Genomic DNA, 27068 nt, shown 5'->3' on the forward strand with positions numbered 1-27068 from the left:
TAACAGTGGCACACATGCAACCGTCACGCTGCGGGCGAGAACAGAGCCTGACTGAGTCGTGCCGCGCCGCGCCCAGGGCCCTGAGTATGATGAACGAGAGCGTGACGAGTGACCGCCTCTTCCGCCCGGCCTTGGGCACATGCGGCCCTGCCGAGGTGTTGTTCTAGTCCGCTCGTACGCGGCACCGGGGAGCACTACGCCGCCATGTTTGGCGATGCGACTCCTGGCGCCAGGAGGCGTGACCAGCGACGTAAGGCATATCGCAGGAGGAGAAGGTATATCGGCAACGACTCGCACCGCCGTCGGGTCGCAAGCCTACTGCTGTAGGTGTGCGGAGGCGGTAGGAGACCAGATAGGCTTGATTCCAAGATGTGACACAGCCAGGACACGGGAGAGGAGATCGGCGGCCAAACAGTAGCGGCTTGTCGGAAGGGAAGCAGAGTTTGTGGTGCTCGCTAGAGTACCACCCCCATGTCCCTGCACAGTGCTGCAGCCGTCCACCAGTCTTCCGGGCGTGGACGGTGCTGGTGCAGTATGTATTAGCCAGCCTTGCACCTGTCTGCCGTGCCGACGCTCGCTCTACGACCATTGCTGCTCGACACCACCGCCTCTCCACGCAACCCACTGCGACTGTCGGACTGCGCACTGCCGGATCACCAGCGACACGGCCCTCTGCATCGACATCATCACCACTGCCGCGCGCAGCCACACTCGTCTGTTGTCGTCGCTCTGGCCCATGTACAATACCACACCGCAAGACCACCTGACGTACCTGGCCGCCGTTTTCGGTCACTCAGCACCATCAACACATATCTCTGCCGCGCCCGCCCCTCCTCCCTCCCATTGCCTACGGCGACACGCTCGCACCTTCCACAATGCCTTTCAGGCCTGAACTCCCGCTACTGCGGGTCGAAGTGGCGGCCTTGCATACTATCGACACCACCAACGTCGAGGCCCTCTTTGGAATGCATTCTTTGTTTTCCAAGACATCGCATGTCATGCAGGACGGCAAACGCCTGGAGAACCTCTCGTGGCGACTGTGGAACAGAGAGACCTTCTGCTGTGCACCGCAGCCGCACTCACGCCAGCCCTCTGTCGCGCTTCCCACACGCCGTTCCGCCCTTGCGAAATCGAAAGCCGCGACGGCTGGAGAAGTGCCGATGCCCGCATTGTCATCCAGCCTCGATTCCGCTTCCTCCTCCTCCGACGATCTAGAACTCTCGTCGCCCACGACGCCGCGAAACTACTCGGCACAGCCATCCGCGCCTCGCAACGATAGCCCGACCGAGAACGTGACAGGACGTGGCCGTGAAAAGCACCTCACGCCCATCGTCCTCGAAAAGATCGTCGTCGCTATCACTGAGACGAGTACGCTCGAGCCCATCGACTTGCCCATTGCCACACCTGCGACCACCGCTCGCGAGTCTCCGTCTACGGACGCCTCTCAGGTCCTCTCTACATTGGACCTTACATCTTCGCAAACCTCAAGAGGCACTGCACCTCACGCCTCCGAATCACAGGCGACTCTACCCGAATCGTCTACCTCGACCATTGGCACCCAGGAGTCTAACGTGTCGCCATCCTCCCAATCGTCACAAGAAAGCTCATCCACCGAAATGAGCACACACAGCATTGTGCGTGGCTTTGTGCCTGGCGGAGCGCCATCATCGTACCGCTCGCAAACAAACCTCGCCTCTCAGCCAACACCGATACTCAAGACATCTCCCACGTATCGACCACAGCCCAAGAAGAAGGTGCCCATGTTCCAGATCGGTACATCTTCTGGAGAAGACGAGGGCTCGTTCGACAACCACATGCATGGCAGCCGCAGCACACTCTCTGACAACCTCAAAGCGCCTGGCAGTCAGAACAGCAACGGGAGCCAGAAACACGCGTCTTTCAAGGAGGAAGTTTCAGTCGCCAAAGCCGCTCCACTCCGACACAGCGCCGTTTTCGAGTCGGACGACGAGGAAGAGGACGTATCCGAGAGCGCCATCGAAGACGACGACGATTCATCGGATTGGGAAGACTCAGACGACGCGAGCGGGCCATCATCTGTAAATGAGAAGGACCTGTTCCAGCGAGTCGATTCAAGACCCAACTTGACTTCGCGTCGCTCCCTGCTGACCACTCTGATGCACGAGCCCGATCGAGCAAAGGCTCTGGCGAACGCTGCTTCAAGATCTACCCCAGCAATCCGACGATCTCGAACGACAACGCCGAATGGACCTTCTGTTGCGACATCCCCAGAAATTGGCGCTCAATTTCCAATGCATGGCGGTCAAGATATCCCACGCTCGAAACCTATCATCATGACCACTTCCAACACACACCAACAGCTTGCTCTTTCGCCACGCACAACACGGAGAAACATGCTATCAACCGAACTTACGGAGTCTCTTCGAAAGAACCTACTATGGGAACGCCAGCATAAAAGCACTGGCAATCTGGCTGCGCTCAAGCGAAGACATACTTCTAACGATGTCAAGAACCTGAAGCAGCACCCAGAGCCTGGTCCGGTATTTTCCCACCAGGGACCAAAGGGCAGATTCACCAACGATTACTTCCACGCTGGCCTTGGAGAATATCATGCCAAAGGCTGGTGATATTCACACACATTTTTGTTTTCATGTTTTCTTGCTGCGTTCTAGCGATTGTTTCATGGAGGATTTTGTTTTCTTTTGGGCACATAGCGAGGTGTCCTGGACATAGCTACTTCCTCACGGATGGAACACGGCGTTCAGAGGGTCTGGACCGAGAAGAGGGCTCGGGATTTCGAGATTCGGATGATACCAGCATCGGCATACTTTCACACATACTTGACGGCCGCGCATGCGAACACTTTGCTACGAAGCAGCCGGAAACTAGCATGCTTGAAGCACATTCATTGTGCTCGGCGTGAGTACGGCCTGTACATCATCAATGTAACATTACTGTTGTTGTCAAGGACTTTAGGTCTTCAAAAGCGATATTGCACGGGATCCACTACGGGGAGGAATCTTAGTTTGGGCAGCAGCGTCCTGTAGCACAGTCGATTCCACACGCATAATGACAAACTACTCCTGGGTCCAGCGAACTTGTGTCTCACCATTTCCTCTTACCGAGTTTTCATGTGTAAGTCTATCATTCCACTCCCTCAATGTCAGATGGTCTTCTTCATCAGCAGTACACATGGACGACATGTGCAGCTGGCAGGCAGCAGTCGGTCACGAGCAGCATGTGATGGACAGACCGCTATTCTGCAGCCTCTGAACACTAATCTGACTGTTCAACGCTTCACATATGCACTCTGCATGCCTTGCATGAGAGCTCTTACCTCGCGCTCCCACCATAGGCCAGCATTGTCTTCTGACAGCACGAGAGATCTACGTACCGCACGCCCGCCGCGGTAGCGAGCCTTTCTGGCGTACGACTGTGCTGCAAACAGGTCCACAGCGAGCGGCCTGGCCGCCTCACGGAATCACCGCACATTTCGCACTGCCTTTCTGGTTTGTTATTACTCACGCGCCTGTAACATCCGTCCAGCGGAACGCGTATAGTCATGCGACAGTGCCATCGCCCTTCTGGACAGCAACTCCACTCCTCGGCTCAATTCGAACCTCCCAACGAGCGCGCCATTTGAGTTCTGACGGCCAATTCCCCACCTGCGGCGAGAGGCCATAGGAAGAATTCGGAGCGGAGTGGAGCTGGTAGGAAGCAGCTTGCGCACGTGAAAGAGGTGTCTCCTCCACAGCGGGAGCGCTAGAAGGTGAAGAAACTTGTTCGGCGCCATGCGCGATTTGGCAATTGGACTTCTAGACTTTGGCGAGCAAGTCGAAAAGCAGAAAAAACACTGCCACCACTGGCGTGAGCGAATTTGACGCGTCGTCGTCGTCTCCTCTCCTTGGACGCGCTTCTCTCGGTCTTGCCTTGCAATTCGGCCTTTCTCTCTTCTTTCGCTTCCGGCTTCCACCCGAACTACTCCATTCTGCGTATATCGCCGTCGCCATCGCCTCCGCCGCTGCCAAGACCGAGCAGGTCACGCTCGAGGTAGCACGTCTCAGTCTCAGCTGAGAGCTCGGCATCTGGACTGCTGGATGACACGTGCGGTACGAGCGAACGTGATGTGGCTTCATGACTGCCGCGGCAAAAACGGCAAGCCTGAACAACAACACGCACCGCACAACACAGGAACCGAGATCAAGATGATGCCTGGATACACACGATCCTCGCGCCTGACGAGGCGGCTGGGTCGAGCACTAACTGCGTCAAAGATGATGTTGTTGTTGTCCAACTCCATCTTCGATCGCACAAGCAGAGACCTCCTGTCACGCGCGCGACAGTTGGATATGTGTATCGAAGTGTGCTCAGAAGGTGAGTACCCGCGCGCCAAAACACTCTGACGAAGGTCAAGTGAACACTGCCGCAGCAGGCACATGTTGTCTTCGGCGGCTACCAGGTACGCGCTGACACAACCTCCTGCACCTAAACGGTAAGATTCGACTTCATCTTTCGATCTCTACAGTTGTTTCTTCCTTTTACTGCTGCGACACATCAGAAGCAAAATGTCAACCAAGAATTGGACCAGGTGTTACATGTCTCAGTGGAGAGTTGTTTCAAAACATATTTCGCCGAAGACGATCTCGTTACTTGGTGAAGACATCAACATACTCACGCGATGTCTGCAAGCATACAGATCTCGATGATGGTCTGGTACCTGCTCAGCATGCATGTCCATAACGGACGTGATGAGTCCAACCAAGCATCCATCATACGACAGGTCGGATGACCATCAGGTGTACCCCATGGCAAGTCCGCGATCAAACCATGCACTCATATCCATGGCGACTCAAAACCGTTTGTCCGAGTCGTGCGCACTGCATTACCGCCCAAAAGCCGTGCTGTCTGGTTGTCCGGCGCTTCGGGAGATGTGCACGACAAACTCTCGTGTCATGGAATAACCTCGTGGAAGGTCATATGGCGTGCCTGGAATGCCCTCCTCGCGAAACACTGTTCAAGGACCAGGTTTCAAGATTCGGCATGCCGATGGAAATGCGACTCATGAAGTTTGTGGTCCGACGTTTCTTGAACACGCTCTAGCCACCTTGATTATTTGCCGACCTGGGTTGTTGCAACACTGGTCGCAATATCCGACCTCATTATACGAAGTCATGGTCGCTGATGAGACGTGCTGGACTGAAGAGATCGAAGTCATCCTCACACATCGGAGGTCTTCGAATCGCATACTCAAACTACGTGCGCGGATCACGCTCTATCACGGGAGTCTTTGTCGGCGACGACCATACACTGCCGTCACGGTCCGTGTTGGCGCAAGGCACCGCATCCACAGCCGAGTTCTCCTTCCGCACCCCTTCCACCGACGTTCAAGATGTGTCTGGTATTACAATGCGCTCCTAATGGCCGCAGACCTCCGTATTCCTGCGTACATCCTAGAGGTTGGTAGTTCGAGACTTCAAGCGGACGCGGTCCTGTTGTTCCGCATTCCTGCCCAACAAGCATCTCTCGCCATTGGAGATGACGAACCGCAGATGCCGATGTCCAGCTGACCTGTTTGCTCCCAGCGGCACTTCACCGTTGTATGAGCCGAACGAGCAACAAATATGCCGCCGCGGCCCTGCTTCCCCGCAATCCGCTGCATTTGCTGCAGGTTGGCAGATGACTTGCGGAAGGGAAGCAGAGTTTGAGCTTATACTTCTCCGCCCCCATGGGCGTCCCCGTCATTTGGGAAACCGTTTGGCTTTGGCTGTTTAAGGCTGGCCTGTCGTTGCGCGACGTGTGCCCGTCGGGACGGCTTATTCACGACTTGCTTCAGCCAAAAAGCCTTGGATCGAATAGTATTTGGCATGCGATGGGACGAATAGCACGAAGACGTCCACTTCCCGATCGTGCAGCGCCATACGAGCCTCCATCACCAAGTTTGCGGAAAGCGGTGAGAGTGATGACTGTCCAGCCACGGATGAGCTGACTGTCTAGAACTTGCTTCAGGATCACTTGAGACCACGTTGTGATGACCTGATGTGCAATCGCAAACCAAAAAAACAAGGAACAACCTGTCCGGCACAACATCTTGCATTGCGCTGCACATTGGCGAAACTCTCCAGAAATGGTTAATTACCCCATCCGTGCTTTGCCTTTTGTCTTGTAGGAAGACGACGCGTATGAGATGAGAAGTGCGGCCAAAGTCAAATGACAACCAGAGTGCCGCCGATAGGACGAAGATGGCCTCATGTGAAGGTGTATCACGATCTGATGGCGGTACATCGCTACTAGGACGCGTTGTTTTGCATCTCAACGCTTTCTATCTTGGGTCGCGTTTGGTAGGTCGGTGTGGCATGGAGCTCTGCTTGGAGCTGATGAGTCGATAATGCACCCCAGCTCACCCATCTGCACGGCCAGCAAATCACTTCGTGTGTAGCGATCTGATGTATCTTTTTCAAGATTCTCTCGCATCATGGTCTTGCTCTGATGACCTGGAAGCCAGTCAGTCGAGAGTCATCGAGAGTCATGACCTGTCTCTTCCGCCCTCGCGGCTAAAGAGACTCTGGTACTTCAAACTTGCACCGCCACACCTCCCCTGCTCGTCTCGAGGACTCCTCTGATCCAAAATGGCATACCGGTCGGCCTCCGCTCCAACTCATCCTCAGGGTCTTCTTCTGCTTCTTCACGATTCATCTTCGGCTGAATGGGAACCACGGAAGGAAACGGCTTAACGCGAGTTGAATGGAGTTTTGGAGACGTCACATGTTCTCTAAATCCTTGCGATGAACCCACAATTTGGATCTTCAAGGGACTCTGGGGAACCAAGAAAGAAGAAGCACCACTCCACTGGCGCGTCTGGATCGCCTTCTTCGTTCCTACATGAACGCTCCAACGTAACAGGATTGGGAAGTATAGGCAGAACCGCGGCTCGGATGAATTCTTGTTGGTCATTTGATGTCATGCGGAGGTCCTCCTCCGATGGAGAACGCCAATCAACCAACCACGTCTACAGATCTTCTTCGCTTAAGCACCAACGTCCAATGTTGTGATGACTTCACTCTTCACGCGTCTCTCCAGGTTTCGCTTCCCCATATTTTTTGCTACAGCTATACGATGAATGACGATCTTTTCACAGACTGATCGGCTACTGAAGGTGACTGCTGGTCGCTAAACAGTACCGTACTTTCGCAAGACAGACAAACTACGATAGTAGCACCGGCGATTTGGCCGCATCGCACCAGCGCTCCCATGATCACAATGTCACGCGGACAGGTCCAATGGCTTTTTGCTCGCTTCTCATATCACAAGACATCGTAGGGCTGCGTCATAGGCGTGAAGAATGCAGCAGTAGCAGCAGCCGGCAAATGGGACCTTACCTTTGACTTTCCCTCTTCTTCGCGCCGCCTCGCCTGCATTGTCCTAGATGAGACACATATCTCACATGGTCTTGTGAACTGCTGGCTAGCATCTATTCCCGATCCTGGCCAGTCAGTAGCGAAGTTCGGGAATCGAAGACATCGAGACATCGAACGAGGACGTACTTCTCCCTCTATTCCCGTACGGAAAGCTTGTCTCCGGGTGCACGAGATCAGGATCTGTACTTCATCAGTCGTTGTCCGGCAAAATGGAAGAACGCTAATAACGAGGATTTTTCTTTCGATCATCATGCTGCGCAGCCAGCTGCAGACGTCAGGCGTGCTGATCCTTTGTGTTTGATGAAATGCTCGCTTGGCGAAGACTTCACGTCAATGGCAGAGCTACTCGTGAAGAAGAATAAGCTGAATGATTTAGCACTCGTGTTCACGGCACTGTGAAGAGCTGCTCCACTCTTTCTTCGTATCGATTCACACCTCCTATAGACGATGTTGCGAATCGCGATCAAGGGCGTGGTATTTACTGAATGGGGCAAAGTGCCAGTTGACACAAGGCAGCTAGTATGCGAAATGCAACTCTGGACTTTTCTTCAGAAGGCACGGATGATCCCAAGAACGATTCGAGCCGACAATGCATCTCGCGATGGCGGTCTTATTATCTGAGCTATATCGCCAATTTTCTTCGCTGTGCTGACTTTCTCAATATTGCCCGCTGCCGATATTGACTCTGGAAACCGACACACCGGAATTGATGTCTGGGCGAGATCGAAGCAGCGTCGTACTGGTTTCCGCTGCCGGAGACACAAGCGTGGCGAATTGACTCTGATGATCAGTAAACTGAAATCAATGCCTGGACGACGACGGGGTGGCATCATGCTCGTCGCTGCTGCTGGAGATATAAGCCTGGCACTTTGACTCTGATAGTCAGCAGACTGAGACCAACGCCTGCGCGACGACGGAGCAGCTTCGTGCTCGTCGCTGCTGCTGGAGATGTAAGTCTGGCACCTTGGCTCTGATATTCAGTGCGCTGCCATCAGTGCCTCGGCGGAAAATGGACTAGCTTCGTGCTCGTTGCTGCAGTCGGAGACATGAGCGTGTCAAGTTGACTCTGGGCATCGGTAGGCTGGAATCAATGTCTGGGTGAATTTGAAGCGGCGTTGTGCTCGTCGCCCCTGCCGGAGACATAATCGTGGCAAATTGACGATGATATTTGGTAAGGTGGAGTTCGTGCCTGGGCGACAGCGGAGCAGCGATACGGCAAGCATGGACCTGATGTACTAGTTCACAACACACACTTCATCTGTAGGGCCCCTGGCGGATTCACCCACCATATAAAGATCTCTACAAGAAATGGGAGAGCACTTGTCGCGGACAAAAACTTGTTTTTATTTAACGGTATACATCTACCAGAAGGAAATTCCTCCTGCAACACTGGTGGCGAACACCGTTCTTTTCAGGAATCACTCGCCGTGTTCCCCGCGCGAGGATTGTGTACGTGTAAGTCATGTTGCCGTAGTTGCTTGTAGATTGTGGCGATGATACGTGGTAAAATGCGCCAGGAACCTCATCTGACGTTCTGTATATCATATGTAGAACGTCGGTATTGAATGCGTTAAATGTAGGTGTTATGGAACCCAAAATCTGTTGCGACTCCGATCTTCGCCGTACGGACTTCCTGTCTTTCTCTTAATACAAGGTTTACAGCGTGGGACAGATTGCTTCTCTAAAAGTCCTTGACTCTATGTCTTTAACCCAAGTCAAAGTGAATCAACCCTTCCACTTTTTTTGAGTCAATGAACGCTCTTCGTTCTTCTACTTCGCAGAACGCATTACTTACACCCAATCCCGTAGTCCGAATTTTCGCACCACTCCCTACTCACTTCTTTTCTCCGCCGAATCCAATTTCCTTAACGTCGTCGCCACGAAATAAATCCCCGCAACAGCAAAAATCACCCCAACAGCGATCGCAGCAAGGATTTGTCGTGGAGTTCGCGTGTAGAGTTCGATGGGAACGCGATCCCAGCGGCTGTAGACTTGGAAGTAGGGTTCCTGCTGAGGAGTTTGCTGCTGAGGGAGCAGAGGTAACGGTGCTGCGTAATCGTGTTTGTCTGCTGCCTTGTCTGAGTGCGGTGCTTGTGCCATTTTCGGTCGTTTGGTGGGTTGCGGTTTGGTTGCTTGAAGATGTCTTGGTTCGAGGAGGTATTGGGCTTGAAATTCTTGGACGGCAACTTGTCTTGTCCTGCTGTTGTGGTCTTCCTTGGATGTTGGTGATGCCTAGAGGATGGTTGAACCCCTTCTGCGATACTGTAGTCGCGATGCGTGCTTTCACGCCATGCTTAGATTGGCCGCATGGCCATCAACCGAAATCGAACCGGCAGATCTTATATCAGCCGACGATTAACAACACTACTAGCCATATCAGACACCATGTCTTCAGTCTACTCGATTAGTAAAACTTTATCGTAGATCACAAGCTTGCTTCGACGTGCTTGCGGTGAACTTGAACGAAGTTTGAACGAAGCAGGGACGATGTCTCGCCCCTTGAACTTTGATAATCAGCATGAAGTACGAAAAGCGCAATGTCTACATCCAGACGACTGCGTGGCCACAGACCAGCTCCCTTGCCCTCGAAGCTCTATGCAATCAACTCGTAGCCAAATCAAGGACGTCTTCCAGAAAGTTTCAGGCAGTCAACTACCACCTCCTACCATAAATCTCACTCTCTTGCGCACGTCTCGATGCTTGAGGCTTCGGCATAGCTCTGCTCGTGGGTCCAAGATCTTGAGACGACGACAAAGTACGCGAGTTCTTCGGTCCATCAAGCAAGCCCTCATCGCCGCCAAACTTCTGCCAGTACTCTCGGTCGTTGGCGTGTTCCTGCACATCGGCGTCGTGTTTGAACAAGCCCAAGATGTCCTTCATGCTGAGATTGCCCATGCCCTTGCCGCCTTCTATGGCGGCCTTGGCGAGCTCTCTCTTCTTTTCCTGCAGCTCGATGATCTTCTCTTCGACGCTGTCGCGGATAGTAAGTCGAAAGACTTTGACGTCGACAGTCTGATTCAGCCGGTGGACACGATCGATTGCTTGTTCTTCAACGAAGGGGTTCCAGAATGGCTCGACGATGACGACGCGAGATGCGGCCGTGAGGTTGAGACCTAGGGAGCCGCACTTGAGCGAGCAGAGTAGGACGCGGGTTCTCTTGTTGTTGCGGAGAGAGTTGAGCGATTGCTCGCGAGCGTCAGGGCGCATACTCCCGTCGTAGCGGACAAAGCTGATCCCGGCGTGGTTGAGGTGAGGTTCGATCAGATCCAGCATGCTGGTGAACTGAGAGAAGACAATGGTCTTGTGCTTGGGTGTTTCGGTGTGCAAAATGCGAAGCAGCTGGCGGATCTTGGTAGAAGGCTCATGGGTCGACCGTCCGATGCTACCGATCCCATCAAGCACTCCGCTCTGGTCTGAGTCCGATTCTTCCTCCTCTTCATCTTCGCTGGAAGCATCCGTGCCATCTTCGTCATCCTCGTCCGCATCAGAAGCCTCGGTCTCGTCGTCGGAGTCTACCACCTTGAGTTTGCGAGCTCGTGATGGCGAGTCTTTGACTTGACTATCGTCCTCATCACTGCGCTCAGAGTCGATAGTGTCCAGTGTCTCGCCACCGCCGTCAGCGTCCTCATCATCTGAGCCAAGGTCGATCTTTTGCTCTGGCCCCTTGCCAATCCACTCTCCTTCCTCGTCATCCTCGTCGTCGCTGTCGAGAATAACTCTGCGCCCTCTCGCTCGTCGCGCTTGTGGCTTCGTCTCTTGGTCGCTATCGACTGAGCTGCGCTTCTTGATGCGCTTCTCCTTGTGTTTCTTCGATTTCAACTTCGACTTCTTGGACTTGTCTGCCTTGATTGCTGCAAGGTCATCTTCGCACTCACCGCAACGCACAGCGCCGTCTCGCGTCTCTGAGGCAGACAGCTTGATCTGACATACGTCACAGTTCTTCGTCTGCATGGTAATGTCCCCCATCAATGCCGCCAGATCATCCATCTCGTTCTCAGCGCGCTTCGACTTCAGCGCCGCAGGCATACCCGTCGTGATCGCGTCCTTGTCCTTGTACATGGCCATCTCGATCAATCGTGGATGATCGCACATCTGTCGCAAGCGCAAGAGGAGCACAAGAGCTCCAATGTAATCATTGGATCCGGCCTTCTCCATCTGCTCGAGACGCTTGTCTGCACGGGCCTGCAGTTTGTCGTAGTATTCCTTCTCGACCGGATCGAAATCGCACTCCACTGTGAGAACTTCACGCTTGACAATCTGCATACCACCATTCATCGCGCCACCCTCTTCGTTCGTCTTTCCGCCAAAGTTGAGAGCGCCATCTAGCTTAAGGATGTCCTTGGTGCGACGCTTCATGAATGCCTTGAGGAAGACATTCAATCTCTGCATTGCGAGACCACCCCGACCGCTCTTCATCGGCTGTGTAATGGCTGCCTTCCACCGGGGCAGCTCGCAGTATGGCTTAATGCGCAAGAACTTGATGAGCGATTGCAGTTCATCCAGGTTATTCTGCATCGGAGTACCAGTCAGACACCACCTATACCAAGCGTTCAAAGCACAGCACGCTTGGGTAGATTTGGCGCTTCGATTCTTGATGCTGTGTGCTTCATCCAACATGAGACGATACCAGTGTACGCCAAAGCAGCCGATGCGTCTTCCTGTATCCTTGGACATATCTGAGCCCGCATGCTCTGAGGTCAGCGTTTGGTATGTTGTTATCACAACATCGTACTTCTTCAACTCCGCGCTGTCCTTCGTCCGACTGGGGCCATGGTGGACCAAGACCCTCATTGCGTGGCTTTTGCTGACTTTGCTCTTGATCTCGCCTTCCCACTGCTTGATAAGTGCAAGAGGGGCCACCACCAATGTGCCTTTGCCGACGTCTTTGCTTGGAAGCTTCTGTCCTTTGTGCTCGGGCTTCGCATCCAAGGCGGGACGAGGGTTGGTGAGCATCAGAGTCACAGACTGCACGGTCTTGCCGAGACCCATATCATCTGCGAGGATACCACCTCTAGGAAGAATGCCTCTCGTCTTGTTCTTGCCAATCTCCTTGTCGATCATCCAGGAGACACCATCGACCTGATGTGGCAGGAGCTTGACTGACAGCCCATCCACTGTGCCATCTTCCTCTTCATCCTCCTCACCATCCTTCTCTTCAGTCTTCTCTTCCTTGACACTCAGAGCTGCAAGCTTGCCAGCCAAGGACGAGGTCTGCTTGTCTTCTTCTTTCTGTTTCTCAACCTTCTTGATACGGGATCGTAGACGTGTCTTGCCCTTCTCAGCCTCATCATCAAATGCTGCCTCCAGCAGCTTCTTCATATCCTCGTTGGCCTTGCTCGAGTCCATGTACATGTACGGATCGGGTGCACCGAATGCGCCAGCGTTTGCGCGAATCTCTGCGTCCGGGTCGAATCGCTCGCCATCATCTGAGTCGCCATCGTCCGAAATCTCGATGTGCTGCGGCGCGGCTCGAGGCTTTGGTTTGGTCAGATCAATGACCTGCCGCGGCTGCACGTACGTCTGATAGGGGTTCATGCCGGCGGTTGAGGCCGAGAATGTTGGCTTCGGAGGTGCTGGGATCGTACGCAGCGGGTTGTTCGTTGGCATCGGCACTGCTGTGGAGTTCGGTGGCTGCGGGCGCTGGAAGGTACTTGATGTCTGGCGAGGGGGCGCGATTGATCCCGGGAGTGGTCCAGGATGCTGGAATGAACGAGGCTGTGCGGTAGAGGTTGCACTCGCTGGCATGCGGTTGTGTGTGCCCAAGGGTTGAGTCTGGACAGGGCGGCTCTTTGGCATGAAGACGCTCGAGGAGGGCTTCTTAAGCGGATTTCTCAGCGGGCTCGCCTTGCCAAATTCGACGTCGCCCTTGACAGGCTTGTCGCCGTCGGACTCTCGCCCGCGGCCGGGAGACTGCATCTTTGCGGAAATGCTGGTGGTATGTTATTGGAGTCGTTCGGTATGGCGGGGTTCTGTTGATGCTCACTTTGCTAAGGGCTGTCTGTCCCGCTTCTGAGGTGACAGATGATGGCCAGACGAGACTCGACTGGGAGAGCGTTCGCGCACCATGTCACTCACTCCCAAAGCCTCTTGTTCATCGAGCCAGTCACTTAGTAAATCTCTCACGTCCCCGTCGCGCGCAAAGCTGGGCTTCTGCGGGGATCGGAGGGTGTTGGCGGGCTGGATGCCTCGACGGCGTGTCGGCGACCTGCTTATGTCTTGTCTGGCGTCGTCGTTCAGTCCGCAGCGGCGACGATGCGTTTGGTGTGAGCACTTACGATGGCATCAGGTTGTGGGCAACTTGAGGCTCACGCGCAGGCAGCTTTCCACGCCGCGCAGAACGTCACAGGGTTTCAACTTTCGTTTATTTTAGCAGCGTTGCTATGGTAAACAGGCACCCTTGCAGACGCGAAAAAACGTGGCTATCTACGACGCGTTCGTGCTGTGCAAGATATTGTATGCTATTCGAGGCATACTCCAGCAGAAATTATGAACTTGTCATTGAGTATCGAAATGTAGTTGAAAGCACCAAATCTGCTACTGTCACCGAAGGTGGCCATACCGATTGCAGCTTGCGGTGGCTAAGCTATAAGATAGGTTTCACAGCTGGAGAACCGCCTGCGCATGATGAGGTGTGACGCATTCGGATACGCGTAGACTTATGGTGGCCTCATAGAGCGGAGAGCTATCTCTCAAACTGACGTTGTCTGCCGCATGAAGAAGATTACAACTGTGTCGCCGGCCTTTCATCCACGCCGGCAACCGGAGAAACCCTCTCCGAAGTACCGACGCCAAAGCTTCACCTCGAAAAAGTTCCGCTCCATCGACGAAGCCAAATATCACTCGCCATGGCTCCCAACAGAGGGCGTAATCGCGCTTCTGAGTTCGAGGAATTCTTACAGCCTGGAGCTAAAGGTATGCGATCGTCCCAACCTCAAGCCGCAAATGCTCACAGCCTCGATAGACTTTGATCCTGAAGAGGATGTTCCGATAGACGACAGCGATGCCGACTCTGGAAGCGACGCGGACGAAAACGACGGCCGAGAACACTACACAAGCGTCGAAAAGAGTAAGCTGCGAAAGCCGAAGGAAGTCGCGCTGGGCCCGCAATATCGAGGAGCAAAAGTCAGTCGGGAGGATCTCGAAGCTGGCAGTGACGAGGAAGATGAGTTCGATAGCGGCGAAGATGACAGCGAAGGAAGTGAGCTTGAAGCTGGCGATTTCGAGGACAGCACAGATGGGACGGATCTCAGTGATGATGATGGAGAAGAACCGCAACGGCGATCGACTACTACGAAAGCCAAGGATGATCCAGACCAAGCATATGCCGCGATTGCAAAAGCGACACAACGAACGGCGGTCTCTACCACCCTCTCAGAAGCTAGCAGACTCGATGCAGCAAAGGGGCGAGCGGTGAAGCGGCAACGGACGACCTTCGATTCATTCTTGAACACAAGGATGAAGCTCCAGAAATCCCTTATAGCAACAAATACTCTTGTTGGAACATCTGCAGAACAGCTCAGCTCAGAGAGAGCCGATGCGCAACAAGCGCTCGATGCTGCCGAAACTGCGGCCTTCAAATTGTGGAGCTCGTTGAATACATTTCGGGAGGACTTGATCGCTGCGAGGATAGGCAAGAAACGCAAGCGGGTCATCTTCTCTGTCGACAGCTCGACTGAAGAGCTTTGGGAACATGTGCGCGCTCAGGAGGAGGAGAGTCGTCCAGCTCGGGATACCGTGTTGAAAAAGTGGTCGCAGAAGACACAAGGCCCATCTGCTCAGCCACAAACAGGTCGTCTCGCGCAGACAGCAGGGGCGACCATCATCGATGTCATCCAGGAGCAGCTCGCAGACACCAATGTTGACCGCCTACTGAAGCGAGTACATGCGCCGCGCTCTTGTGCGCCACTGCAAGCGTCTCAACGGAAAACCGAGGACGACAAGATCTACGACGACGCCGATTTCTATGGACTTCTGCTCAAGGAACTGCTAGAGCAGAAAAGTGCTGACTCTGTCGCCGCATCAAATATCGACATTGGCCTTCAGATGCGGAGGGAGAACAAAACGAAGAAGAATGTGGATACGAAAGCAAGCAAAGGCCGAAAGCTGAGATATACTGTTCACGAAAAATTGCAGAATTACATGGCACCTGAGGATAGGACGACTTGGGGAGAGAAGCAGTCGGATGAGCTGTTCTCCAGCTTATTTGGGCAGAGAGTGACGCTTGGCGAGCATGATGAGGATGACGCAGACATGGACGGCGAAGACGATGCAAACACCGATGGTATCATGCTCTTCGGCAGATGAGAGATGCCATAGCGGCACCACTTTCTCGTAGAGATGCCTAACTTGGAAGAGTTCTCCGACGATCCAGGCCCGGGAGCGACGAGCGATTGCCACAGCAATCCCCAAGCATCTATGCATCCAGGCACTGAAGAGACGAGCCAGGATTGATGAAGACCAGCTTGAGTGGGATTGCCTGGTTCGTCGAGCTACACCACCAGACAATGACTTCAACATTGTCCACCCAGGATGTATTGCCCGTATGGAGAACGCGTCGGATCTACAACCCATCTACAGTCTCTAGGACCTGAAATTGAACGTGCACGGAAATCCGAGGGACGATTCAGGTCCGCAAAGGAGGAGAGCTATAATAGTCAACCGCATCTTCCTCTATCATGTCTTTCCTGTGAGGCTGCTGCTTGCATCACAAGATCGGCCTTCAAGACTTCTGACGCAACCAGTAATTGTCGCAAGCGGAGGAGGCTCGAGGAAAGCACGGCAAGCAAAGCCGCAGATAGCTAACCATCAATTGGCCACACGGATGTTCTTCGCCACAATGTTCATTTCTCTCATCAGTTTCAGTGGAAAAGTGGGCCTCACAGGTGTCAAGTTTCCGACTTCGTAAATTCTTCCTGCGAGAGGATCAAGCTTTGAGGCGAACGCAACGCCACCTACAACGACGGATAGTGAAAATTCGCTGCTTATGGATGTGGCTTACGCACATAGCGATTAATGGTTCATGACGTGCAGAAGGCACAGGTTGACCTTCAGAGCCACGGGCGAGCATGCCGGTCTTGGCATCTCAAATCCCGGATGAGGCCGAAAATGTCAACGACAGGATCCACTTCTCACGCCATGACCATCACGTTGGGAAGACCGGCCATCTTGAATAAATATGCATTTCCGATATCAAATACAATAGCCAATGTGCGCAAGCTGGTGTAACGACAAAGCGAAGCTACAATTCTGCAGAGGAAGTAGCACATGCAAAAGCCTATATGCCCAGCGTACCACACCTGCTTACATGGACCAAGCATTTGGGTCAAGCACAGAAGCTATAACGGCAAAAGCATGATTTGCCGGAAGAATGCTTGGCGCGACGTCCAGTGAGACTTGTCGACTCGATGCCTATTGCACCCAACTAGATTGGTGGCCGAACACCTCTGGTGGGTATCACTTTTTCCACACCCACTCGTGCCACCTCTGCCCACGGAGGCGGCAAGTGACGCCGTCTCATCAATCGAGCCAACCGTGACTAACATAATGAGAAAAATGGGCGAACCCAGGCCACTCCGGTCGTTCCTTGCTCCTGTCCTTAAGAGGCGTCGCTCCTTCTTTACTCCGCACGACTGCTTTCTTACTTTTCTAGGAAGTTGAGATACATAAAGAGACCTCGAGCGCTGCCAAAGCCGGTTCCGCCTCTCGACAACTTCTATATCCGCTGCATACGCTAGCGGCATCATTTGACTTACACGAATTGCTATCACTCTACTACGTAGACAACACCATCATCAACATCCACTTCGTCCATCGTGCCGGACAGATCAACACTAGTGGCACCGTCTTCGCTGTGAACACCGATCGAGCTTGCCAAAGCACCAACACCTCGCCAACCGGATTGGCCTGCACTTCGACCATCTTCTTCGAAACCCCAGAGCGACAACCCCAGAAGCAGCAACCGACAAGATCGTGCTATCACCGCACACTGCTCGAAAGTGACAACTTTCGCAACATAAGCCGAAGGACCAACTCGAAAACTCGACGCTCGTAGCACGTTTTAGACTCTCGAATCGGTAACGCATCGCTCATTGACGACCCAATTATCCCAGAGCGTAGACGGCCGCCAAGATGGGGTTCGGACTGATCGTGAACCCGTAAGTTTTCGCTCGACGCGTGGATGAGCTCTGGCGCGCAGGGAGTGCTCCATGCGTAGATCCTGGTGTCAAGTTGCGTGTGCTGATTGTGTGATCAGGTTCGCCACACATACTCCAGAGGAGTTTGTAGATGCATATGAGCCTCTGGCTGAGGAGTAAGTTGTCTTCGTGATGGCTGGGAGATGCTCTTACTAATTACCACAAAGGCAGCCGCAGCGCACATCACCACCTGCTCTAGAGGCTGTAGAGAGTAAACCTGCAGATCGCGGCAGCATCAGCACTAATACCAGTGGTTCAGACCCAGAGAAGGGTCAAATATCACGACCACCGCCAAGTGAGACCGGTGTCGAGCAGGCTGGACCTGCAAGAACCACCCTAGAACGACTCAAAGCTGAGATTGACTCTGAGCTTGCGGCAGGTGGCACGCAGACATCATACGACAGTAAGATCATTCCTCAATCCAAGTCCTCAGGCCATGACTAACACTTCGCAGCCAAAGCCAAAATCATCAACCAAGCCATTGAAGACATTGGTATGGGTGCCTATCAATGGCAACTCTTCACCCTATGTGGATGTGGTTGGTTTGCAGACAACTTATGGGTGAGTGGAATGCAAGTTTGCAACGCGTGAAGTAATGAACTGATGTATGTTCCAGTTGCAAGGAGTAGCCATCGCCTTGCCGTCGCTGAGCAAAGAGTTTGGCATCGCGGAAGGGATGGTTCGGTACACCACCTTGAGTCTCTTCTTGGGACTATGTATCGGTGCTTCGTTCTGGGGTATCATCTCGGATATCGTCGGACGAAGGCTGGCTTTCAACTGCACGCTATTCCTTGCTGGAGCCTTTGGCTTAGCTGCTGGCGGTGCTCCCAGTTGGCTCGGCGCCTGCGCCTTATTCGCTTGTGTTGGGCTGGGCGTCGGCGGCAACCTGCCAGTCGATGGTGCTCTCTTCCTGGAGTTCCTGCCCGGATCTTCAAGTAACTTGTTGACGATGCTTTCCATCTTCTGGCCACTCGGACAACTCGTATCTTCTCTCCTCGGATGGGTTTTCATCGTGAACTTCAGCGACAAATGGGGCTGGCGGTACTTCATTCTCACATGCGGCGCGATCACAATGCTCATGTTCATTTGCCGATTTCTCTTCTTCCATCTCTTCGAATCGCCGAAGTTCTTGCTCTCGAGAGGACGACAAGCTGAGGCAGTCGCGGTCGTTCGAGGAATCGCGAAGTTCAACGGGAAGAAGACTTGGATGTCAGAAGACGTCCTGAACGAGATCGGTGGCCATCCAGACGAGGTTCCAGACGCAAAGTTGTCCAACAAGGAGATTGTGGCACGCAAGTTGAAGTCATTCTCCGGAGGACATATCAAGCCTCTCTTCCGCGGAAGAAAGCTCGCCATCTCGACAGTCATGATCTGGTTCATCTGGGCAACCATTGGCATGTAAGTGTTGACCACATCCAAAGCAGTACCCCATTACAACGTTTGCTGACTATCAATTGCAGGGGCTACCCACTGTTCAACTCTTTCCTGCCTCAATACCTTGCAGCGAGAGGGAACTCTGGCCAGACCTCGCAGCACAACACGTACCGAGACTACGCAATCACTTCTATCGTCGGTGTGCCTGGAAGTATTCTTGCTTGCTGGCTGGTCGGTGTCAAATACATCGGTCGCAAGTTTACCATGGCTGGCGCGACAGTTATTTCTGGAATATTCCTGGTCCTCTTCACACAAGCAACGAGCTCTGGCTACCAATTGGCCATGACCAGTCTGGAAGCTTTCTTCCAGAATATCATGTACGGCGTCCTGTACGCTTACACGCCGGAAGTGTTCCCTGCTCCAAACCGAGGTACTGGAACTGGTATCGCCAGCTTCTTGAACCGCCTTGCTGGTCTCTGTGCTCCCCTTGTCGCGGTCAATGCTGGACATGCGGATCCAGAGGCGCCGATCTACGCATCTGCAGGTCTGTTCTTCGCAGCTTTCCTGGCTATGTGTTTGCTGCCGTACGAAACCCGAGGCAGACAGGCGTTGTGAGCAATATCTGCACACACTGTTACAAATGGCATTGCACATATGATGATACCCGACCGCGTGCTTTTTTTAGTCGTTACAATACCATAGCTATCACTGAGAAATGAATGATCGATAGCATTCATTTATGTCTCCGATCTCAAAACGGCTTGGCACTCGCCTCGGCTGAATGGCTCGCTTCCATGCACGTCATCTGTCAACAACATTGAAGCTTACAATGCTGAAGCCATCTGCACACCTGCATCTATCTAGACTCAGCTCAGCCTTCAGAAGATGAAATTCCGATGACATGACACTAGCAAGATGGACAATCCAGCAGTAACAGAACCTGCTGTGCAGAAACTCGACGCCGCGAAGCACAACCCAGACACGACTTCCAGCCAAACGCGACCACAGGAACAAGAACATATCCACCAACACCTCCACCAAAGCAAAAACGACCATGGCTGGCGCCGCATCGTCCGAAACTTCAGCCCCTCCTGGTTCAGCGTCACAATGGGCACAGGAATCGTCTCAAACCTCTTCATCGCCATTCCTTGGCAATCCTCCTGGCTTCACTACTTCTCCATCATATTCTTCATTCTCAATATCATCTTATTCTCATCATTCCTTCTCATCTCTATCGCGAGGTATACGATTTGGCCGGAGATTTGGACTGTGATGATTGAGGATCCGGTGAATAGTTTGTTTTTGGGGACGATTCCTATGGGGTTTGCGACGATTATTAGGAGTTTTATGGCGATTTGTGTGCCGGGTTGGGGAGAATGGGCGGTGTGGTTTGCGTTTGGGTTGTGGGTGGTGGATAGTGCGGTTGCGGTTGCTGTTACGGTTAGTTTGGGGATTTTGTTGTGAGTTGATACATGGCAATGTTGTAGACGGGGTGACTGATCAGTTTTGGGGTAATAGGATGTCGGCTTCACATCAGCGATCACTGGATTCGATTACTGCGGCGCAGCTGCTTCCGATTGCTGCGACTATTGTTGCGGCTAGCACTGGCTCTGAAGTCGCTCGCATTATGCCAGATCCTCAATTCTCACTCGGAACGGTGATCGCGAGCTATGTGATGTGGGGCATGGGTGTTCCGATGGCACTCGTGGTGCTCGTGATATACTATCAGCGACTGGCTTTGCACAAGATGCCACCTCGAGAAGTCATCGTGTCAGCCTTCTTACCACTTGGACCTCTAGGCTTGGGAGGATACACGATTCTCTACCTTGGGAAAGTCTCCGCTGAACTCTTCCCTAAGACGGATACTCTTGACCCCATGGCTGGATGTATCGCGTACATTCTTGGATTCTTCGTTGCATTGATCATGTGGGCTTATGGACTGATCTTCTTCGCTCTGGCACTTGCGTCGATCTACAAGGCACGACCTTTTCCATTCAACATGGGATGGTGGGGATTCACCTTCCCTCTGGGAGTCTATGCACTCTCTACAATACTCATGGGGAACGAGTTACCTTCCCGCTTCTTTCGAGTCCTTGGAACGATATTCGCTGTGGCGGTCATCTTGCTTTGGATCTATATCTTCGTAAGAACAGCCATTGGCGCATGGAGTGGGAAACTGTTCAATGCCCCATGTCTGGCAAATCTGAAGGATCGGGAGCCGGAGGCCAGAACGCTTGAAGAGAATGGCGAGATGGAAAAGGTGATTGACTTAGCGGAGAACAATACCAATAATAACGCTAGTGCGGAGAGCAGAGAGCGCAAGACACATCGACCACAAGATGCCGACTGAGTGGGTTTCAGCCACTGAGTGCCATCGCGTGCGAACGAAGCGATTGTTCTCAGAACCTCACAAGATCAAATTCCACCATATCCACCAGAAGCTGCCGGCATTTCCTTCCCACAGTTTTGCTCAGCGACTTCATGTTAAGAGCATAAAAACATGGACTAAGCCACACGGAAGCTCAACGGCACATACATTCCGCCACAAGCTCAGCGCCAAACGAGGACAATGCGCTGCAAGGCCATGCAGTATGCAAGGAAACCTTCCATGCACGCCACGCTCTTCCATGCATACGAATGCGAGTCATTCTTCCACTCCAACCACCTCAGAATCTTTCACCTCAAAACGCCGGTGGCATGCACCCGAAATGCAACCCAACGATCCATCTGCGACGCTAACAACAGCAGACAGACGTATGCATGGCAACAACACTACTGTACATACGGTACCCACCAGAGCCGCCCCACTGAGACCAAGCAAGCTGCATGAGGAAAATGCTCTTACCACAAAAAGGCCAGGAAGCTCTCTCTACACGCCCAGATCGACTTCATCTCCTCCGTCCAGCCATCGTCTCAATTCCCACAAGTCCACCACCAAGAACCAGTCAATCTACTGTAGCGAGAAAGTGTCGCCACAAACATTCGGCATCTGTCGGCGGTGCCACAGCTCCTAATGCAGAAAGCAAAACGACCCCGACAGGGATCACCTGCCATTTGTAAAGTTTTATACAGTAAGCAACGCTGCAAGCACGTTTGCCACGTCACGTCGCACACGCGAGAAGAGAAAAAAAAAGTGCATTGGGAGTGTTTCAGAGAAGCATCACATGGCCAATGCAGAATTTTATGAAACGTAGAGCTTACGGGCCAGTCAAGTGCAAAGCAAGTAATGTGCATGGGTCGGAGCCGGTGAAGGAAACGTGACTCATTGCATAAAGAAGGAAGAGAGGATAGCGAGGGGTGTGAGAAATAGGTGCATGGAGATATGTTGCATTTGTAGTAGTTGTAGTGATTGGTTGGCAGCAGGACGTATCCCATTCCATTCCCTTCCATGCGAAATTATTACCATTACCGAGTCTGACAAGAAAAGTGCCTGCTAGCAGCTACTCTCCCATCTTCTTCGTCCCTTCCCTCGCTCAAGATCCCTTATCTCTTCCTCCATCTGGTCATACACATGCGCACACATGCGAAGACACCAAAGAAAAGAAAAGAATTTCCAGATACCAGCCCATGGTGGTGATGAAAAGAGAAAAGGTGACGTGCCCTTTCTTCCGAGGGTGGTCAGTCTTTGTCGAAGAGTCGAAGTTTGGTCCTCCCAAAAGTTTCCTTCCCTTCCCGTAAATGCCGCTGCTGTGTGTGTTGTGTTGGTATTGTAGTCTTCTTCTTCTCAGTATGCTATGCCCCTTTCTGTGAAAAATTTCCTTCTGTGTCCCTTTCTAATGCCCATCATTGATTCCATTCCGTCATATACTTCGTTTTGTTTGTTGCTGCCAGGACCCTGCCTGGCTTCTGGCACCAGCTCAGGCTTTGATGGCGCAGAAGGCCATACTGGATAGCTCTTCTGCGCTAGGTCTCTTCTCGTGTTCGAGTTCAAATGTGCGTCCCAGGAACTCCTTCGCTGCTTCGCTTGCGTCGTCAGGAAGATCGGGTTTCGCGTTTTCTGCATTGCCACCACTGGCGCCAATCTTGAAAATTGCCTGCAGTTGTGTGCAGTTGGGATGTGGATGGCTACCAGTCATCATCTCCACGATGAGGCACCCAAGAGACCAGATATCAGCCTTCTTGGTGTATGCTGTTTGACGCACCACTTCGGGCGCCATCCAGAAGACGGAGCCTTGCAACGATACTCGTGGACCGCCGCGCTTGTGTGGGCCTGGATTGAGTAACGTTGATGCCTCGACACGCTTGCTGATACCAAAATCCGAGATCTTGACAGTGCCCTTGTTGTCGACAAGAATGTTAGCACCTTTGATATCACGGTGGATGATGTCCTTGGAGTGCAAGTAGCTCAAGCCCTGCAAGATTTGTCTGACAAAGTTCGCTACCAGTCCCTCCGGCAAGGATCCGTAGTTCTGAAGCATGGTGGCGACAGAACCACCAGCGACGTATTCGAGGAAAATGTTGAGGTGAGTCTCGTCACTGTTCGAGCCGAGGTAGCGCACAATGTTCTCGTGCTTGAGGTCCTTCAACAGTGTGATCTCATGCTTGAGTGCTTCGATCATGTTATTCTTCTTGGCGTCCGTCGTGCCTCCAACTTTACTGGGCATCTCGACCTGCTTCACGGCCATCAGTTCCGCAGTGACTGCATGCAGAGCAAGGAAGACGGTGCCGAAAGAGCCTTGACCGATCATGGCTCCCTTCAAGTACTTTAGATCATCCCAACTGTCCTTTTCGAGATGTGCGATGAGCTCTTCATCAGGCTCTTCGCCATCCTCGGCGATGAATCGGGATAGACGCGAGTTGAAGCTATCTGAGCCGCCTTCTGTCGCTGCTGGGCTGCTACCACTTTCATCAAAATATGATGTGACTGTGTTGCCATCTGGATCTGTCACTGCGAGGTTGCTCGTGGCTGTATCTGAGCCACTGTCCCCTCCAAAGGAAACATAGCTTTTGCGGTTGGGCTCCAGAGGTGACTCCTCATCAAGGGGTTCGAGCACGCTGCTAGTGACGGACTCACGATGTGAATCTGACCTGCCAAGACGGACCACACTAAGTGGGCGTAGGCCTGACTTTTGCGCTTGACCTGCCTCCTTCAGCCACGTGTCGGCGATGGTGGGGAGTGGTGGCGCATCCTTGAGACTGCTCGCGATGCTGAAGTTGCTCGCCGTGCTCAGTGTCCGTACTGCACGACTCAGTCGCTGACTTCGTCGTATTGACATTCGTACTGTGCGGTCCATGGCTTCTCGATCCACTTCTGGGAAGTATGATTGCAAGTCTTGCGTGATCAGTTCCGTTGGTGGACGGGCACCATAGAAGTCTTTGAGCTTCCTTGCGCGAGCAGATGCTGTTGACATGGTGCTTTGGTTGCGCTGCAAATTCGAATTTGTCCCAGAATCACTGTTGCTCGCAAAGTAGTCGTTCCTTTCTGCCTGACTTGCAGGGCTCATGGGGTAGCTGACTGCAGCCAGTGGTTCTCCAGTCAACTTTTCAATCTTCAACTGACTCTTTGACTTGAATGGGGTCTGCACTTCGATAGCAGGAGGCTCAGGTTGCTGCTGTTCTGCTATTCGAGCAGCGTGTCTGAGTTGCTCTCCATTTGGCTCGCCGGCATGGATCTTCCGTAAAATGAGTCGTCCTCGCTCGGTCCGGACCCCATCGTTGCATAGCTTGCAGAGCTCAGCCTCTCCTAACCTTCTGCAGAAATTCGGGTTCGGGTCCGTGCCATCTAGTACGTAGAAGCAATACGAGCGGAAGTGGTTCTCATTCAATTTTCCAGCGCGCAACGTAGCACGGATGATGTCCTCTGCAGTGCGAAAAGTCTTGATGTCGATGACCTTCCCTTGCCCGCTTTCGAAGATGACACGAATGTATGGCTTTTCGCTGGGTAATGATCGGGGTTGCATGTTGTCCATCGAAGGTGATCCCTTGACATGCGATTGGAAGCGTGCCGTCTGTGGCGTTTCCAGTGGTGTCCTCGTGTTACCTGTGTAATGGCGAGCGGTGAGTGGTGCTTGGCTGCTAGCGTATGATGACCCAGTGTCCTTGCGAGACATGTCCATGGGACTTGGCGCACCTCTCCTGGTCCGGTTTTCTTGATCGACCATGGGTGAACTGGGGCGGGAGGATGATTTGCCCAGGTTGGCAGCATATGTGAGGTCGGCATTGTTGAATTGCCGTGATATACGTTTGTCGGCTCGTGATGTAGCGGCACTACGCGCAGAGTGTAGAGGTCGTGGAGATCCAGAAGAAGGCGGTGTTAGCTGTTGGTTGCCATCGAGGACCGCGAGGGAGTGCTGTGTCGATGTTAGCTTTGCGCTTATATTATACATGCGTATCAGCTCACCCTGTTGATGCTACGCTTGCTGGTCCGCTTGTATACATTGTTCCTGAACGTCTTCGCATGCGAATTGATACGGACGCGATCCCCAATCTTCTTGATGCCCATTTCCTTCAAGGTGGCCTGGTCCAGATCCATGAGGTTCTCGCCCGTGATGTTGTTTCGTTTGAATATTTCGACGTATTGCGCGCAATTGATGCTCTTCAACCACTCGCCCACGCGCTCCTCATCCCACTGCAAGACATTGCTTCCTCCCATGTCCTTGTACGATTCGGAGAACTCGGACTCGGTGGGCGAGGTGAAGACGCCATGGCCATTGAGCTGGGACGGGCGATAATGGGCGGGAGCCATGGTGCTCGTGAGCGGTGGTGCCGGGTAGGGCGATCGCGAGGCCAGCGCGGTCATGGTGGACAGAGATCAAGCGGCGTGGCTGCTTGCCCGTTTGTGTAACAAAGACCAAGAATAAACGGCGTCCAAGAAAGAAGAGAGGTGTGGGGTGTCGGGATGTCAACACCTCCGCATGGTCGACGTTCGATATGGAGTCGCTCGTCCAGCAGAGCGCGCGTGGTCGTCCTCGACGGTGTGACGGGGCGATGAGGTGCGTGTGTGTTACCGAGTGAGGGCTGGCCTCCAGCTGGGATTGTTGGCGATGCGATGCGCTTCCTTCCACCTGCGCTGCAGCTGACGACCGGCGCTTGTGCAGAGCAGGAGCAACCGCGGCGACAGCAACAGCAACAGCAACAGCACAACGACGCCGTTGCAGGTGCGGAAGGTGCGTGGTCAGCAAGCAAGCGGTGGTTCTTGAGAGCGGCGACGAGGGCCGGTTGTCCAGGCCAAGCGGGTCTGACTGTGGAAGCTCCGTCTGTTTCAGGTTTGCAGCACCACTCCACTCACGCCGCGAGCACGGCTAGAGTACCAAAAAGCGACCGGGGCCCACGATGCAGGCTGTCAGCTCCTGTCGCGCCGTGGCACGACGAGCGAGATGAGATGGAAAAGACGGCTCCCGGTGCGCTGAGGAGGTTGGCGATGAGAATAGCACTTGCGATGAACGAAATGAGACTACGACGGGTGCAGTGTCGAGCAGCAGCACGCGAAGACACGACACGGCTACGACCGTGCGCGCGCGTGTCGAGGAGGAGAAACGTCAGGAGTGCGCGCGCGACGTTTCAGAGCAGATCCCGTCCCATTCCTTTCGCCAATGCCGCCCACTCATTGGCCGCGCTGCCGACTTTTCCTGCCAGAACATGACCCGTTTCGCGACCCCAAATAGCAGCGTCGCGTTGATTCATCGTGACTGCACTGCACACCCGCCCCCGTTGACCTCGCGTGTCAGAAGGTGAGATGGGCAGCGATGCGAGGGAGCATGCGGCGCTCAGAGAGCACAGCTGCAAAAGGGGCGAGCGAGCTGTCCCTCTTTGTCTTTTCCTTTTGCCGGCCGCCCAGACTCACACATGCCGATCAGATGCGCGCAGGTGGTGCTGTCAGAGCTACGCGCAGACACAGGTGGACGATGGGGCGTATACTGGGGCGTAGGATATACATACGACCGGTGGCGAGCCTTGGTGGTCTCGAGCAAATGGCTGTCGACATGGATCAGCATCCTCAGCGACCGGGTTAGGACCACAGGATCCGAGAGCACGCTGTCGGTGGTGCCTGTTGCCGTTGCTCAAGCGATGAGCCATCGCCGTCGTCGTCGCTGTGCAATGGAGCCCGAATATCGCGCATCAGGGACATGGCTGTATGGCAGCGATGATTCACGCGCGGACCAGCCAG

The 27068-nt window shown here is 53.4% G+C and overlaps 6 protein-coding genes across 6 annotated transcripts; 4 read left to right on the top strand and 2 right to left on the bottom strand.

Annotated features, from left to right (window-relative positions):
- Nucleotides 1-875: 875 nt before the first annotated feature.
- CKM354_000241600 (uncharacterized protein) lies at nt 876-2606 on the top strand (the record flags this gene model as incomplete). Its single annotated transcript, XM_044797576.1, has 1 exon — nt 876-2606. One exon carries the CDS (start codon nt 876-878, stop codon nt 2604-2606), a length of 1731 nt encoding a protein of 576 aa, XP_044653511.1.
- Nucleotides 2607-10046: 7440 nt separating this feature from the next.
- CKM354_000241700 (uncharacterized protein) lies at nt 10047-13460 on the bottom strand (the record flags this gene model as incomplete). Its single annotated transcript, XM_044797577.1, has 2 exons — nt 10047-13323; nt 13378-13460. The coding sequence occupies 2 exons, from the start codon at nt 13458-13460 to the stop codon at nt 10047-10049; spliced, it is 3360 nt and encodes a 1119-aa protein (XP_044653512.1).
- A 779-nt stretch (nt 13461-14239) lies between these two features.
- CKM354_000241800 (rRNA-processing protein BFR2) lies at nt 14240-15698 on the top strand (the record flags this gene model as incomplete). The annotated part of the gene is made up of 2 exons (XM_044797578.1): nt 14240-14306; nt 14356-15698. The coding sequence occupies 2 exons, from the start codon at nt 14240-14242 to the stop codon at nt 15696-15698; spliced, it is 1410 nt and encodes a 469-aa protein (XP_044653513.1).
- A 1824-nt stretch (nt 15699-17522) lies between these two features.
- Nucleotides 17523-19576, top strand: CKM354_000241900 (uncharacterized protein; the record flags this gene model as incomplete). Its single annotated transcript, XM_044797579.1, has 6 exons — nt 17523-17548; nt 17647-17703; nt 17755-17990; nt 18042-18148; nt 18204-18985; nt 19048-19576. 6 exons carry the CDS (start codon nt 17523-17525, stop codon nt 19574-19576), a joined length of 1737 nt encoding a protein of 578 aa, XP_044653514.1.
- A 300-nt stretch (nt 19577-19876) lies between these two features.
- On the top strand, nt 19877-21311 carry CKM354_000242000 (uncharacterized protein; the record flags this gene model as incomplete). Its single annotated transcript, XM_044797580.1, has 2 exons — nt 19877-20421; nt 20480-21311. 2 exons carry the CDS (start codon nt 19877-19879, stop codon nt 21309-21311), a joined length of 1377 nt encoding a protein of 458 aa, XP_044653515.1.
- Nucleotides 21312-22818: 1507 nt separating this feature from the next.
- Nucleotides 22819-25700, bottom strand: CKM354_000242100 (uncharacterized protein; the record flags this gene model as incomplete). The annotated part of the gene is made up of 2 exons (XM_044797581.1): nt 22819-25251; nt 25302-25700. The coding sequence occupies 2 exons, from the start codon at nt 25698-25700 to the stop codon at nt 22819-22821; spliced, it is 2832 nt and encodes a 943-aa protein (XP_044653516.1).
- Nucleotides 25701-27068: the final 1368 nt, after the last annotated feature.

The sequence above is a fragment of the Cercospora kikuchii genome (genome assembly GCF_019650295.1).
Source record: "Cercospora kikuchii DNA, contig_00002, whole genome shotgun sequence".
Taxonomy (NCBI): domain Eukaryota; kingdom Fungi; phylum Ascomycota; class Dothideomycetes; order Mycosphaerellales; family Mycosphaerellaceae; genus Cercospora; species Cercospora kikuchii.